Source organism: Neomonachus schauinslandi, chromosome 1 (genome assembly GCF_002201575.2).
Source record: "Neomonachus schauinslandi chromosome 1, ASM220157v2, whole genome shotgun sequence".
In the NCBI taxonomy this organism is placed as follows: domain Eukaryota; kingdom Metazoa; phylum Chordata; class Mammalia; order Carnivora; family Phocidae; genus Neomonachus; species Neomonachus schauinslandi.
Window position 1 is genome coordinate 3,901,298 of NC_058403.1, and position 16,833 is coordinate 3,918,130.

Below are 16,833 nucleotides of genomic sequence, written 5' to 3' on the forward strand. Positions count from 1 at the left end.
TTATGCCTCACGTTATAAAACTTTTGAGCATTATTCTCCTCGCGCTCAGTATATCAGTGCTATGAATATCTTCACATAAACAGGACTTGGGGGTGTAGTCCTAAAGGCAGCTTTGTTGTCGTCTCCCGCTGTCCCAGAAAAGCTGCTCGTTAGGAGTGGTCGCCCCCAGAACTCTGCTCGCAAATTCCCCATTTTTATGGTCACGTTTAGGGAATAAATGTCTTTGGAGAGAGGAGTTACGGCCTCCCTAAGTCAAAGCACAATCTAAACTTGGGGATTACGTTTGCTCCCTTTGCTCGGGTGTGACCTGCTGTCAGACGAAGGGCAGGTGGGCTCCTTCTCTCCGGCTCACCTCTCCCCATCCTCCCAGTCCTGTTTCTGGTCTTGCCAAGGTCAAGGATGGGACAAGGAGGAGAGGACGGGGGGGCAGGAAGCTCTCATCTGATGGGTGCTGTCTTCGGACGGCTTCGGGTCATCCCTCGGCCTGGCAAAGCTGACAGTGCCTCTCCCTGCGGGAGTGGTCACGGCTCTCTGGAAACCGCAGCGCCCCCCAGCTGCAGCCTCCTAGACGCAGCCGTGGCCCTCCTGTGGCTGGCCGCTCCTGATGCCCCTTTTCCTGCCCCTTGCCAAGCGCCCCGCTGCCTCGTACTGCAGGGACTCCTTCCCCTGCGCAGGATCCCTTTTTAACAGGCTGACGTTCCCACTGTAGGTTTCTCTCCCACTCCATGGGCAGCAGAGCCAGCCGCCAGGCGCCGCCGGGGCCATCGTAGCCTTCTTGGGCACCCCTGGCACCTGGACAGGGCTTTGAAGGACAGCTCAGAGCCGCCAGGTGCTCCCCTGGGGAGTCCTCGCCAGCCCCCTCCTCGTGAGCCTCTCGTTTCTCACTGTGGGTGGCGGCCAGGCAGCGTGTGGCCGCGTCGGCCCTTCGCCAGTACCCCGGGAAACGGAGCATCTGTCGTCTGCAGTCGGAAACCGAGGCGGGGGACGCTCCCGTTAACGCCTGCCCTTCTGATCGCGTTGTTGTTCGACTCTGCCTGAGCAGGGGCTGCCTCAGTGAAGGGATAGGCACCAGCTCGGCGTCAGCGACCTTGGCCGGGCCGTCCCCCTGGCTGCCTGACATCCCCCCACGTCTCAGATGGGCATAAAAAAGGCCCCTGCGTCATAGGGTGTGGGATGGCGACACAAAACAGTGTGCTCCCAGCCCTCGGCAAGCACCTGCTAGGTGGTAAGCATCCCACAGATGTTGGCCACATGTGGGGTGCTGACCACGGGGAGGAGCTGCCTGTACGAACTCACTGTGTTGAACCACTCTCGGGAAGGAAAGAGCATTGCCTTCCAAAATTCAAAGTCGTCTAAGGGGTCAGAGGTTTTTTGTTTGTTGGTCTTCCTGCTTTCATTGTTTTTCATCAACTCTATGGAGGTATGACTGGCATATGAGAAAGTGCAGAAATCTGAGTAAGTACACAGCAGTGAGTGTGTGGAACCATCCAGAAGCAGCGATAGACCAAGAGGGTCTGTGAGCCAAACCTGGCCCTGTTTCTGTTCATGAATTCCATTGGAGCCCAGCCTTGTCCAATCACTTCTGTTCAGGCTCAGGCTGCCTGCACGGGACTGAGGCCACCGTGAGAGCTCGTGGCCCAGGCTGGCCCACAAAGCTTAACCCGTTTACTGTCTGGCCCTTTCCGGAAGCGATTTGCCGGCCCCTGCCTGGGTGGGGATCATCTCCATCAGCCCTGGAGGTCCCCAGGACGGTGTGTGATGTGCTCAGTGCCGCCTTCCCTCCCGCAGAGCTGCTGGTGCTGAACGGTTCGGATCCCGTGGCAGAAGTCGCCATCCGCCAGCTCAGCGAGTCCTCAAAGCTGAAGGTCAAGTCTCCGCGGAAGAAGAGCACCATCATCATATCAGGGATCTCCAAGGTGCGGCCATGCGCCCCAGGGGCCGTATCTGTCGGTGGCCTGGCTTCCTCCTGGTGGAAGGTAGCCCGAGCTCCTGATGACGTCCAGAAAGCTCCTTGCAAAGGGCAGGTCCCGTTCCTCACCCAGCACAAGGCTCACTCACGGCCCTGTGTTTATGCAGCTCACCCTGTTCGTGAGGAAGCTTGCAGGCTTCTGGCCCAGGATGCTCTGGTTGTTGAGGGGTTGGTGACCCATGTGAAGAAAAGCTATTGAAAGAGAAAGACTGGCCTGACTAAGGCCCCCGTTGGGGACAGAGCCGCTACCGTCTCGCGGGTTGACATGTCTCCAAACCATTTAAGTTGTTTGCAGGCAAAGGCTAGCAGAGAGGGCAGCCCCTTGGGGCCAGGGCCCGCGCGAGGGTCCCGTATGCGTGTGGAACATCCCAGAATGAACAAGGGGAATGCCAGCAAGGAAGGGGCTTTTGTTGTGAGGGATGAGGAGCAAGAAGACGTGGTGAACACGGAGGGTGGGCTGGCACCTGGAGGTGGGCCAGGGGAATGCGGCAGTCTGTAGCTCATGCCGACGTGGGCCAGGGGAGGTGCGGAGGTCAGTCATCAGCGTTGCCATTATACTCAGGGCCTCGGCGGCCAGTGCCAAGTACCAGCTGGCAGGGCTGGCACGTGGTGCCCTGGGCCTCCCTGAGTGCACTTCTGGAGGCGGCCAGCAGGGGGCGGCGGCACGAGGAGTCTGGGACCACGTCCTCTGCTTTCTGGAAGGCTGTATCTTGGAATCACTAGGAACCCACGTAAACTTTACATTTAATGTGTCCAACCCACTGCGGTTACTATGTTTCACGGAGGCTCAGATGGCCCCATCCTGAGTGAGTGGGCACTCGGCCAGCCAAGTGCAGTTGTCAGGAAGCGGGCTCCCCTGTGAACAGCGGGGCGGCCCCGGGGAGCCCCCGGCCCCTTGCAGTCACCTTCCCACCCTCCAGCCCACGGGCCCCAAGGGTTAGGGCAGCTAACCTGTGCTTGTCTTAGACGCAGAGAGGTGGCACCCAGAATTCTTAGGCTACAGTGTGTGTGCCGATTACTTTCTGCTCGCAGGAAGCAAACTCCTGTAGGAAGAAGTGTTAAAAGACACACTGAATCCATAGCCCACTTCCTGTGCCTCCCCGTGCGCCGTCTGCCACTTAGAAGGAAGTCTCTCCCTTCCGCGGGCCCCCCTGCCGGGGAGGGGTGTCTGCTTCCTCCACGCCCCTCCACCTGTGAATGCGGGCGCCCCTCGCAGCCAGGGCCCCGACCCTCTGCTGCGAGGGGCGACCTGCACTGGCTGCATTTCAGTCCCTGTGAAACACGGCCGCGCCTCCTGGGAAAGACGTGTGTCCTTGCCCCCCTCCCTCAAGCTGACTTCCTTCTTTTGTCCCCGGACAGACCTCACTATCTCAGGACAATTCCGCTGCCCTAATGCTGGACTACTCGGCCTCCGTGGACGGCGCCCGCCAGGAGGACACCCCGTCCCTCATGGGGGCGGCTGCCGCTTCTGCCCCCCCGGAGGACGAGGCCTCAGTCCCTGCCCCGCCGGCCCCGGAGCCCCAGGAGAGCGAGCTAGACTCCTGGGACTTGGACAAGGAGTCACAGGCCTCAGCGTGGGGCAGCCAGGCCCCGCTGGACCCCGATGGGGACGAGCTGTCGGAGAGCTCCCTGAGTGTCTCGGAGCCAGGCGCTGCCAAGAAGCATAAAGGTACCCACGCCCCCCGCCCGCCCGCCCACCCGCTAGCTTTTCTCTCCTGCCTGTTTCCAAGCTAACCTTCAGTTCCATCGCCGGCTTCCCTTCCCTTCTCCTCTACAAATCCACCCTGCCCTCGGCACCCCGCCCCAGCAAGCACACCCTCGTGGCAGGGGTGGGCCCGCTTGGAGCCGGTGGGCAGGTGGCATATTCAGAATCCTTCCATCTCTCTGCACTGAGGGGGGCAGCTTGTGCTCATGCCTAGAGGCGCCCCTTCTTTTGTCCGCCCCACCCCCTGAAATAGAATCCTCCAGAACGTTTAGAGGGGGTCACCAGGTGACTCCGCACGAAGCCAGCAGAGACCGGGCTTCCTGCAGGATTGGCAGCTCTGCTCATTGTGCCTCAGACTCTTCCCTCCAAGTAAAAGCTGGCCAGACCTCAGGGCTGGGTCCTGCTAGCGTCCAAGGGCAGATAAGTCCCCCAGAAAAGGAGCCGATTAACTTAACGTGTGTGTAGTGATGAGCAGTGACGTTGTTAGAATAATCCGTTGTTTTCCATCAGCACTAAATCGATGCTTTGCATTTGCAGATTTTGTCAGCGTGTGCGGTTAATTTAGTGCTCTGGCCTGATGGTAACCTAAAGAGCCTTTCTGAGGGACTGTAGTCTAGGGGCTTGAGGTCCCCTTTAGATGGGCGGTCAAGCCTCCCGAGCCTCCGCTCCTCCTCCATGTGTGAGGATGCGCCCCCCTCCCAGGCAGGAATAAGGAGATCCCGCTGCAGAGACAGGACAGGAGACAGAATGCAGGCACCTGAGCGCAGCTGGGAGTCGTGGGTGCGGCTCAGCACTAAGTCCTCACCCCCCCCGGCCCCCCGAGAATGCAGACTCCAGGAAATCGCAGTCACTCCTGAGGCCGGGAACCTCGGTAAGCTATTCTGCTGCTGCCTCGCTCCGCTCCTCTGTTCTTGCCGCCGCGGACCAGTGGTTCTCAAACTGGGTGACTGTGCCCCCCCGCCCCCCAGGGGACCCAGGCAGCATCCTGAGACAGTCTCAGCGGCCACAGCTGGGGACTGGGGTGCTGTTGGCAGCAGGCAGTAGAGGCCAGGGCGCAGCATCAAGCCCGCAGCGTGCAGGACAGCCTAGCCCCCTCTGGCCTGGTCCAGGGGGTCAGCACCACCTGGGGGAGCTCCCCTGGCCCCGAAGAAGGCAGTGTGCGCTGTGCAGAGCAGAAGAGGAGGTGCAGGGTGGGGTGCCCCTTCCTCCCCCTTCCTTCTCCTGATGGCCAACAGTCCGCTGCCTCTTCTCGTGAACCCCAACCCCCCAACCCGCCTTCCTGCGTTCACTCTGAGAGGCTGCACCTCGCTGACTCCGAGTCCATCCAGAGACCACCGTCCCCTCGTCCCTTGCTTCCTCCTTCCCTTTGCCTTTCCTTCTGGAGAGTTCTTTCCCATGGGTTTCCATCCTGGCTGTGCCATGGCCATGCTTCTCCTTTCCCGGCACTGGCCAGGGGGATGGCACCCCTCCGGAAGGGCACTCTTGGGGACCTAGGTGCTGACAGGTGTGCTTGGCGCTTCCCTGGAGCCTGGGCATGGGGACCTCGCTGGACGTGGCGCCCGTGGAGTCAGATTTGTAAAGGGATGTATTTGGCAGTGCTTCCAAACTTGCTTCTATTCCTGTGTTTTCGTAGAGATTTGGACACCGCGTCTCTAGATGTCGTCAGAACCTTAGACGATTACGTGTTACAGGTGCCAAAGCGTTTTTGTGCGCTGGGGATTTTCAGCTTTCTATCCGGGGATCAAGGGAGCGGCTGTATGGAACGTTCTCTCTATTTTAAACTGAAGCTCATTTTCTGGCTGGAGAACCACCTGTGTGTCCAGTCACATCAGGGGTTCACATACGTCCCCAAGACCGCAGGCGTATTTAGAACTCTCTTGCAATTTCGCTGATTGGAAATGCACATTATCGTGACGCTGCAGCCAATACAGGGAACCTAGTCCCCCCAGTTTGGGTTGATTTTTAGCTTAACCAAGCGTCCATGTTGTTTCATAGCAACGGGAATGTCCGTAACATGACTGTGTGTTTAGAGATGGTTAAGACGGTAGACTCCGTGTTCTGTGGACTTTACCATAAGAACAAAAGTATTGATGGAGACTTTGAAAAATACTAAAAAGTAAAAAACAAAACAAAAACCCCAAGCCACCCCAAACCTTGCCAGATGTCCTGCCCAGTAATGTCACGTGCGCGCGGGCGCGATGCTTCGGGACTCACTGTCTGTCATTCTTGTTTTGCTCCTGCATACTTTTCTTTTGACCTCTGACCTCTTCTCGTCATCTCGTGCTCATTCCCTTTAACTTAAGAGGATCGCTATGCCAACCAGAATTAATTGCCTACACAGTAAGTTATTTCTGTCTTATATATTTTTTTCCCCAAAATTTGAGTACAGCCTTGCCATGAGAAAAGCTTATTTTGCGACAGCAGGAAGCTGATCGCCCCTTCCCTTTCTTTCCTATTCCTTTCCAGCGTGACCTGCCCAGGACGCTAGTGTCCCCGTTTTCCTCCGTAGATGTGCGCTGGTGGGGTTAATGTAGCACGTCTACCCCTCGGGGGGGGCGGGGTGCTGTCCCCCAGCTCAGGGGACAGCCAGCCTCGCACCCCGTCAAGTGCATACACACCGCTTCCCTGAGCCGGGCCCTGGTTCTAACAAGCAGTCACTTTTCTAAACGGACTATCTATGGTTTGGCTTGAATTCAAGAGCTCTTCTCTGGGCAGCAAACTACGACGTGCGAAGTGACTTCTGGTCACTGTTTTCCTATCTCTCAGATTTTGAGATGGATTCTTCAGTGACCTATTCATGTCTGTTAGGGTCTGTGGAGATAAACAAGAGTAAATTGGGAAATATTTGCTATATTAAAGCTCTAATTTAGAATAATTATTTTTGAAGTTCTTCCTATTTGTTTATTCTTCGGCTCTTTTGTGGTGGTGGGTTTTTTTTAACCTTGCTAGAACCAGGGAAAGATTTTTTTTTCCCCTCCTCTCTGTCCCCCATTTAAGATGTTGGCTATTTGCTTCAAATTTCACATACCTTCTCTCCAGATTTTACCTGAAGGAATCCTTACGGTTGCGGGCGAGGTCTGGGTCTTGCTCCTGGCTCTTGGAGTGGCTGAGGTGGTCTGGACTAAAGGAGCTCAGCTTTATAAAACCCAAACTGGGGTGCCTAGGTGGCTCAGTCGTTAAGCGTCTGCCTTCGGCTCAGGTCATGGTCCCAGGTCCTGGGCTCAAGCCCCACATCAGGCTCCCTGCTCAGGGGGGAGCCTGCTTCTCCCTCTGCCCCTCCCCCCTGCTCGTGTGCTCTCTCTCTCTTTCTCTCTCTCAGATAAATAAATAAAATCTTTAAAAAAACAAAAAACCCCAGACCACTGGGGCTCCTGCTCAGGCACTGTGAACTTCCCCAGCAGCAAAGATGACAGATTCTGGGGGCCCAGAGGCGAGGGTGACATACCAAACTGTTAGTTACTGTCTTAGCCAGAGTTCTCTAGAGAAACAGAACTGCGAGGTGCTACATTTCAGGGAAGTGGCTCACACCATCATGGGGTGTGACGGTCTGAAATCTGCAGGGCAGGCCAGCCGTCTGGAGACAGAATGTTGTCTTCTCCTGGAGGGAGCCCTTGGCGTTGGCCCTTCAGGCACGGAGCGGATGGGATGAAGGCCACGCCCACCATCCAGGGTAGCGCGCTCTAGTCCAGGATAGCCGAATGCACTGTTGACCCCGCATCTACCCAGTGCCTTCAGGGGACAGATGAGCGCTGGCCGGGCTGACACTGAAGACAGAGCGCCACGGCTCCGAGGAGCTGAGGAAGCTCCATACCGTGACCCTTCCTGCTGACGGAGGAGTGCGCTGGCCTTTCTGTCCTGGACCCTCACCCCTCCGCGGAGTGGCGCAGTCAGTGTCCCCTCTGTGGCCTTGTGCTTCTGGCACTATTTACCCCAAAGGCCACTGTGATTCGTGCCCCAGTTTAAACAGACCTTAATGTTTTTATTTAGAAAGGAGAACGGAATGACCTCCGTTTACCCTAGTCATTCTTCACGTTTGAGGAGTTAAGCTGTGCATCGGGGAGGGATTTGCGTCCTGTCTTATACATGCTACCAGCGTGCCTCTCAAGACTGATACTGTTCCGGAAACCTGTCCACGTCCGTGTTGGAGTGCAGGGCCATGCTCTGGGATGCTCTGAGAACCAAGACCCATCCCTCTCCCAGGAGGCCTTCCCCGGTGACCGCCCATGCACGTGTCCTTTACCAGACCTGCTGGCCACTTCTCAGGGCTGGGACCCGTCCCCTGCCAGCTCAGACAGCATCCCTTAGGTGCAGAGGGGAGCCAGGCATGAGCACACAGGCTTTCTGCCCTGGGGCACTCGTTAGTGGGGCAGAGTGCATCACTGCTAGGGATAAGACATAAGCAGGGCTCCAGCCTATAGATTTGCAAACCTCAGTCCCTCCTTTCACATTTTATTGTCCCCACAGAAGCTGTGACAAGTCACGTCAAGTTAGGGGACACCCACACTTGGTGAGTTAGGATGACGTGCACCAGGGGACACAGGACATCATCCGGTTCTCGTATGGATATTGAACAGTCAGATTTAACAGAACTGCAGACCTGTTCGGAGAGCCTGCATGGGGATGGAAGCACAGAAAACAGCCCGTTATAGGCCCTGTCCGTGGGACGCATGGGAGCAGACCCTAGCTTGTGGGACAGACCGCTGCCAGCAGGAGCGTTTCAAGTCAATATGGCACACAGTTCTTTCCCTTTCCCAATTTTACTCACAGGCTGGAAGTCCCTGATATTTCATCTTGATATGGCAAGAATTTGAGTTTTAGTCATTTAAAGTACAATTTCATTTAAAGTGTTTTTTTTTTTTTTTAAAGATTTTATTTATTTGACAGAGACACAGCAAACGAGGGAACACAAGCAGAGGGAGTGGGAGAGAGAGAAACAGGCTTCCCGCAGAGCAGGGAGCCCGATGCGGGGCTCGATCCCAGGACCCTGGGATCATGACCTGAGCCGAAGGCAGACGCTTAACGACTGAGCCACCCAGGCGCCCCTAAAGTGTTTTTTTTTTTATTAGAGCGAGCATGCATGTGAGTCAGGGGGAGGGACAGAGGGAGAGAGAGAATCTCAAGCAGACTCCCCGCTGAGTGCGGAGCCCGATGTAGGGCTCGATCCCATGACCTGAGATCATGACCTGAGCCGAAACTAGGAGTCGGATGCTTACCTGACGGAGCCACCCAGGCGCCCCAAGTGCAATTTCATTTAAAAGAGTTAAAGTGACTGCTTAAAAACGTGTAGATTTCCTTTTTAGAGAACTGTGAACACAGCCACCTCCTCTGAATCTGGTGCAGACCCATGCTTCTCAGCAGCCAGATGCTGGTCTGTCCCATTCCACACAGCCTCGGGCTCAGAAATGGCCAGTCTCCCGGCTCCGGAGGCCAGAAGTCCAAGGGCCTCCTGCTGGCCATGACGGAGACTCTGCTCCATGCTCTCCCCAGGTTTCTGGTGTCTGCTGGCGTCCTTGACCTTCCTTGGCCTGCACAAGTGTGACCCCCATCCCTGCCTCCAGCCCCCCTCCCCCCGGCACTCTCCCCATGGGCACGCCTGCGTTCACAGTTGTCCTTTGAATAAGAACACCGTTGTGTTGGTGTAGCGCCTGCCCTGATTCACCATCGATGAATCACCTCTCTAAAGACCTGTCTATAAATTAAGGTCCCATTCTGAGCTCCTGGGGGTCAGAACCCCAACATATGAATTCTGGAGGGACATGATCCAACCCGTAACACCACCCCTGCTCACACCCCAGCCCCTGGCTGCAGACCCCAGACCAACTTTCAGTGCAGGGACCCCTGGAATGGGCTCTGGAGACGGGGTCCTCTAGGACCTCCCCTGTTCCTGCTGACCTCCAGCCACCGTGGCGAGGGGTTGCTCTGCCCCCCCCTCAGGCTTCTAGCCCCACGGAGAGACAGGGCGTATGGGATTAGAGCACTCCAGGTTAACCGAACGGATCCAGGTGAGAGCCCACATTTATATGCCCTTCAGGGACCCCAAGCTAAGCCTAAAGCAGGTTCCTGTAGATTAGAAACACTTCCTGGGCCCCAGCAACCCGAGGTAACCTGTCATGGTGCAGCCCCTCCCGGTGCCCAGGGCATCTGATCGGGGGAGTAACCACTGGGCACCCCTGCATCTGCCCCACCGGCCAGACTGCAAAGTCAAATCCAGCTGGTGGTGGTGGCTGGTAGGGTAACACACCCCAGCTGGTGACTCCTTGTGACAGGCTGCATCTCACGGGGATTTGAACAGCTCGAGGAACAGACACTCGTGGCCCCCAGACGTAGCACAGCAGGCCTGTGGAGAGGGTAGAGCCCCATACACGTTTGGAGCCCCCATTCCGCTGCCTGTCCTTCCCGCTGTCCTCGAAAGCCCCGCACACAGCCTCTCCACGTTAGATCAGTGTAGACACACCCTCGTGATTCTGCATAATAGGCTGTTTGATTGTATCCAAAGAGAAAATGAAAAAAAAAAAAAGACCTTTTCAGCAGCTTTGATCAGATGACATTCAGCCTATGCCTTGGGGCTCTTGAGCTCTGTGCTGCGGCCGAGCCTGGACAGAGCAAACGGGAAGTCCGCCTTTGGCGCCAGGCCCAATGAGCAGCCTCTTAAAGTCATGGGCGGGCATGCTGTTCTACAGTAATGATTGTGAAAGGTCCACAGACAGGGCTGGGCCCGATTCCACCACTGTCCGCCCGCATTCCTGGAGAAGAACCAGCAGATGCTCCTCGTGGTCCCCCCTGAATAAACATTCGGTCATTGGTGTCTGTCAGGGCTACTCAAGTATTTGGTGGCTCGATCATGAAAATAATGAATTGCCAAATAGCCATAAAGCTCCTCATCCTGATGGGCAGACTTTCTCCTTTCAAAGCCATCAGCATGGACACGCAGATGTGATGAATTCCAGGCTGGCTGGGAAGGCTCTCTGACCCTGCTGGGGTTTCCACAGCATGGCCATCTTTGCTGGGGATGGGGGGGGCCAGGGGACCCGAGGGAGGGACAGCCTACTGCCCTCGACCTTGACCAGGAGCTCAGAGAGAGGTCTGCCCTGGGACGCACCTGACAGCCCAGCTCACTGCTTCTCGGCTCAGAGTCTTTTCATCCTGAAAACTCTGGTGTTTGGTCCAGGCCAGATTCCGGCTGCTTTTCCCGTGTGGATATAGTGACCGCACACCGAAGTAAGAAACCGCTCTTTATTAGAGTCGCTCAGATGTCCTTGTTTCTTTTCATCTTGGACTACTGGTCCCGGCCTTTCGTCCACAGCGCATCTGACTGGCCCCCTGTGCTTTCCTCTTGCAGGAGGGATTTTAAGGAAAGGCGCAAAGCTGTTCTTCCGCCGGCGACATCAACAGAAAGACCCCGGCATGAGCCAGTCGCACAACGACCTCGTGTTCCTGCAGCAGCCGGAGGGGGCCCGGAGGAAGGGGGTGACGCTCACCAGGATCCTGAACAAGAAGTTACTCTCCAGACACAGAAGTAAGAGCACCATGAACGGGGCCCCGGCGGAGCCCGCGGCCGGCAGCCTGCTGCACCAGGATGCGGGAAGACGCGGGCCCACCTAACTGCCCACCAGGACGGAGTGAGAGTCCCTGCAAGCTGTCAGACGGCCGCCTGGGCTAGCTGGGTTAAAGGGCAATGAAAACCCAAGTCTCCGGCCAGGAGGTTTCCCCCCAGAGACAACTGTCCGATTTGCCACCCGATGCCAAAGGAGACCCGAAGGCTCTGCCACATGGGCTGTGCTCCGATCCAAGAGCTGAAGTTAAATGTGAGATTTACGTTCTGAACTAAAGAACATCCTATAAAGAATGGTGATGGGGCAGATGTGGGGGACTCAATTTTACCCGCACTGCACTTGGACACGTAGTACCTTGGGTCCACGCCTGGACCGCGTCGCAAAGAGGAGGTGTCCCCCTGTGCTGTCACTGTGAATGGAACGGATGGGTTACCTGTCCTCACGGACTGCTCAGCGTCACGGTACAGCTCGCCCTGAGTACAGAGAGGTGGGACAGAGGTAGGATTTGGGGTCCATAGAGAAATTACGGTGGTAACAGAGACACTATGACAAAGGTAGAAGGTAGTTGCCTTTGATATTAGCCATATAACTTGAAACCGTATGCAAACACTAAATCTCTCCTGCGCACATTATGCTGAGCTCTCCTGGATGTTTACTTTGAGCCTGTTTGCAAGTGGGAGATCTGTCAATTCCTATGTGGTTTTTACGTTTTCCTCTGTAGGGTCAAAGTGCTCGTGATCGTGTGGGGGGGCTCTCAAGTGAGGCTAGCAGCAGTAAGTGACCCACAGCATGGCCACACCACACACACGGTTTTCCTTTCGTCCCCGGCTGGTTTGCCAAATGCTGCCGATGGCTGAAACAAAGAACTTCCAGGACAGAAGAGAAAACTATTGTGTGTCTCAGGTAGGAGTCTTAGGGGTGAAAGTTTAATAACAAATGGGCCAAACGTCGCATCAGTCCTTTCGGGAGCTCTCCAGAATTCTGCCGTGAACAGCGCTTGACATGTTTTGGGGTGTCCTTGTTTTGGTTTCCAGTGGGGGAAAGAAAAAAAAAAAAAACAGATAAACGTGGCCCGCCATGTGCGTATCTCTGTGTATCCTTCACGCCACGGTCCTCGTCCGTCCGCCTGTCCGTGTGTCCGCGCCACTGGCCCATCCGCCCGAAGGTGCCACTGCCAGGGACGAGCTGGTTAGGGCTGTGGCCGTCCCTGTGAACCGTCTGGATGGTTCAGCGAGATTCGCTTTCTTCTGATAAGATTTAAAAGGCTATCGTGAAGCCTGACCTCTGTCACGGATAGGAAATTGGGGGCGCTCCTTCTCACAAGCGCTTTTGTTGACCCCAAAACACGTCTTTCGGGGTAACGGAGCCACTGCCGAAAAAAAAAAACCTTCCCGAAAACCCAGATTACGGAACTTTTTTCCCTTTTTCTTGAGGGAGAGATTCTAAAACTACATGAAGAATTTTACTTTGAAATACACACTCAGAAATGCCCCGGGGTCCCAGGAATTACCAGGTGACTGTAAGATGAGTTTTTACAGGGGCTTTGATTTTCGTTACCTCGTGAAACAGCACCAGGCATTCCAACGTGTCATCATACCAAGTTAGTCTCCGCAGGTTGGTTAATCACTACTAGTCTTTTTGGAACCCATCTGGTCACTTTGTTTTGTCTTAGTGGAGGATTATTTCCTGCCCCCCCACCCCGGGGTAGGCAGCACTTGGGACATTCAAAAATTAATTCTCAGAGGACATTATGTGTCAGAATTTCAGGCAGAGATCAGAAGTCCTTAGCACAGTTTTTTGTTTGATTCTGAAGTTCAGATCAACTCAATTTATTCAATGTGATGGGATCAGAGTTTTACGTTGCCACTTCCTTGCTCTCAACAAAAAATGTCTTAGCCATTCCCATTCCTGATTGACCCCATGAGCATTTTGTTCACTGTTTAATATTTTTGCCAAGGGTTTTCTTGGTTTCTCAACTTCCTGGTGACTTGAAGCCTCTTCCGGGTCCCGGGCAAGCGACAGGTGGGTTGTCTGTCCCGCATGGGACGCAGGACCGTCCCACGAGAGGTGGAGAGCGTTAAGGAGATCCGTGTTTCCGTGTGTCTGTTGGGCACACATCAAGAGCCCTGTACCTCTGAGTCAGATCCAGGAGCACCCCCCTCAAGACGCACACACGTTTTCTTCCTCTGAGGGCCTTTTCTGAACTTATAGGACACCCGAGAGAGCACAGAAGGGTGCGTGAACATAGCACCATGAGAAAATGGGCCGTGTTGATACTGTGAATGCTTCTTTCCTGGCTGTTTATCCAGGCCTGTGCTTTAATGGTGTAGGTATTTATGCGAAAGTAAATGTTATGAAGGGTACATGTCAATTAAGATTATACACCAAATGCTAAACATACCAATCTGTAAATCACCTTATTCCCTTGCCTTTCCTTATGCTTTAGGGGCACAAGAGCTTTTGTTTCTGTTTTGCGTTCATGATATTTTTGCAAAGCGGTGTTTTGGAGTGATTTCTCACGAACGCTAATAGGAATGTGTGTCTGCATGTCTGGAACCAGATGCTCACGTTGGTTGTGAGCTGGGGCACTGCCCTGCGTTCAAAGATGCGCTTGTGTTTGCAGAGGAATGCAAGGGAGCTTGAAGTGTGTGTGTGTGTGTGTGTGTGTGTTATTAATGTAGCAATAACAAAACCACCGATCTCATCGTCCCATTGGAAACCCGCTGTGAAGAAGACGGTTTAGACAGTCCTTTATTTAAATCAACTCTCAAGTTTAAGTTTAAAGCCAGCCCTTGATTCCTCCTGAGAGCTCGGCGGCCAGTTGCTGCCCACCAGTCACAGATTAGGTGCCTGTCTCCGTCTCTGATTGGTTTTACTGGCTGCCTCTTCAGAAGAGAGTTGCAAGTTTTCTTCTTGAGCAGAAAGGGACACGTTAATTTATATCGCTGCCAGCAGGTGTGGGGGTTTTCCTGGTAAGAGCCTCACAGTCCTGACACATCAGAGCACAAGCTGGTGGCGCCTGGAAGTCAGAACATTGATGTCCACTGGGTGGAAAGCAGGTCTCGCACTGGTGTAGACCCGGTGCCAGGCCCTCCCTCCCCTGCCCCACAGCTGCTCAGGCCCGACTACCAAAGCACGTGGCATGGACACGCTGGCGCCGCTACGTTCTGCAAAGCAAACTCAGGTCCCCCCCGGGCCCTTCTCTTCGGCATTCCTGTTTTATGTGAGGAGGCATCCGGAATACATCGACCTGCCCAGTTCACCCAGCTTCCAACTGCTCAGTCATGTACCATTTACAAGTTAGCCTTGTAGGTACCCTCCCCACCCCCCACCCAATAGCACATCAAAGCTACATTTTTTTAAAAAGAAGAAAATGAAAGGTTTTCAAGGTATGTGGCAAGGTCTGGCTTGATGCTTAAGTGTGGTGATGAATTTGCTGGACAGTGATTGTATTCCTCGGTAGCACTTTAAACACAGGTATCCCTGTCCTGCACCGAACTGTGGAAGATGTGTCTGGAACATGAATAGTCTTTGAAAGAAATAAATATGCACATGGGACACGAAACACCGACTTGTGTTTGCTGAGCCCTGGGCTGTCCCGAAAGCCCCGCGTGTGCCTGGGGTCCCGGATCACAGTCATCTGCTGCTTGGTGCTCGGCGGGCGGTGTGCGTGCCCGCCGTGGGCCGCTGCATGAAAGAGGAGGTGGGCCCTTCACTCGTGGCCACTGCTGCTTGCTGTTCTTGGCAGAGACCGTTCCTAACGTCTTCTGACGTGACGTTGGCATCCTTTTCTAGGCCTGAGACTAAAACCATTTACTAGGAAGTCAATGTTTCCGGGGACCCTGGGGTCATGGTGAATGGGGGGTGCTACCAGTCAGGGTCGGCTTGGCCTGGGCCCTCCCGAGGTCCAAGCTGGCAGGAGGTGAGTCTGCATGATCCCCAGCAACCTTCAGAGGGGCACTGTCCCCTTGGAGGCAGTCTTTTCTATGTCCCTCAACTCCCAGGGTCAACGCCCGCCCCCGTGGTGGCCCACAGGGGACAACGTGGAGCGGGCTCCCGCGTGGGCTCAGCATAGGCTGGTATCACACTGGCATGGGGCTTGCGGTGGTTCCTGGGTGGGGCAGGGCACAGCCGGACAGATGGACAGGTCCCACACAAACCCCACAGGCAGCTCGGCTCCTTCCCGGGGCGGCCCTCCTGGGTATGGGCTGGGAGCCCAGATGATTCATGCCTTTAAGGGAGCGCTCTACCTGTGCACAGCTCCAGCCATCCCAGGCTTGGATGCGGATTCTCAGCTCTGAATGTGGCAAGCGATGGCAACCCGGTGTCTTGTTTGGGGTGGAGGTGTCTGAGACCGCACGGCTACTTCCTGCGTGACCTGCAGTCCATCCTGGGTGAATGCTGCAGCAGGAGACCATTTGGGCCTGCTGGAAGGCCAGCCTTGCCCTAACTGACCAGCTTTCCTAAGCAGATCTCCTGCCAGTCACCTCGAGGCACACACTGTACCCTTACCAGCCCCATCTCCACTGTCCACACATTTTTTTTTTATTTTAGAGAGAGAAGAGAGAAATCGTGTGAGTGGGAGGAGGGGCAGAGGGAGAGAGAGAATCTTAAGCTGGCTCCACGTCCAGCGTGGAGCCCGATGCAGGGCCCGAGCTCACAACCCCGAGCTCATGACCTGAACCAAAATCAAGAGTCGGACGCGCAACCGACTGAGCCACCCAGGCGCCCCCCAACATGGCCCATGTTAACCCACACCAGCCACCTGCAGTCTGCGAATGTGCACCCCTCGTCCCCAGCATGTGCCCCGCCCTGTTCTAATGAGCCAACCAAACACCAGCCCCGCCTCCTCCGTGAAGTAGCCTTGGCCACCGAGGAGGGCCGGGAGCACAGGTGCTTCTTTCGGTCCCTATCACTTGACCCCATATCACTCCCTCTTACGCTGGCTCCCGGGCGGGCGGTGTATCCCTTGGGCTGAGGACAGTGCACACCTAGTGAGTAATGACCGGTGTCGGCTGGCAGCCCTATATGAGCGCACTGGAGCCCGGGCGCAGGGGACGGAGCCCGCCACGGAGGGGAGCATCTGACAAAACCATGCTACTGTTTACCTTGGTCGCTTCTACAAATATGGGGTGCTGCATGCAGATATTAATACCTCGTTCGTAGAAAAGGCAGATTGCTCACCACAGAGGTCTGGCTACCAGGATGGAGGCCTGAGCACAGGGCCCTCCTGAAGGGAGAGCTGCCAGATCCTCCTCCCATGGTGCCCGAGAAGTACCCACGGTCACACTCCGCCCCAGCTGTCCCCGGCTCCGTACGGCCACTTCCACAGTGCAAACTGCCACGCTGCGTCCTGCGTGTGCCAAGCATTCACAACTACTGATTATACTGATACAAAGGCGGATGCTTAGGTGGCTTGGGCTACTTGGTATTTTATACAGAAGCCAGATAAAGATCCAAGACCACAGTGATAGTAACTAATACGAATTGAGCACTTAGTACTGGCCAGAATTTTTTTCAGTTTTACATCTAGTGACTCCTACACTCTTTGAAATCACCCCAGGAGTTATGATCCGTGTCTGTTTCACACATTAGGAAACGGAGGC

At 55.2% G+C, this 16,833-nt stretch overlaps 1 protein-coding gene across 1 annotated transcript in view; it reads left to right on the forward strand.

Moving 5' to 3' along the window:
* C2CD2 (C2 calcium dependent domain containing 2) overlaps positions 1-14,782 on the forward strand; it is a 51,217-nt gene extending 36,435 nt beyond the window's left edge. The window contains exons 12-14 of the mRNA XM_021679264.2: positions 1,789-1,916; positions 3,329-3,638; positions 11,014-14,782. Of these exons, the coding sequence (XP_021534939.1) occupies positions 1,789-1,916; positions 3,329-3,638; positions 11,014-11,276 (701 nt within the window). The 3' untranslated portion in view covers positions 11,277-14,782. The remainder of the gene's footprint in view (positions 1-1,788; positions 1,917-3,328; positions 3,639-11,013) is intronic.
* The last annotated feature ends 2,051 nt before the right edge of the window (positions 14,783-16,833 follow it).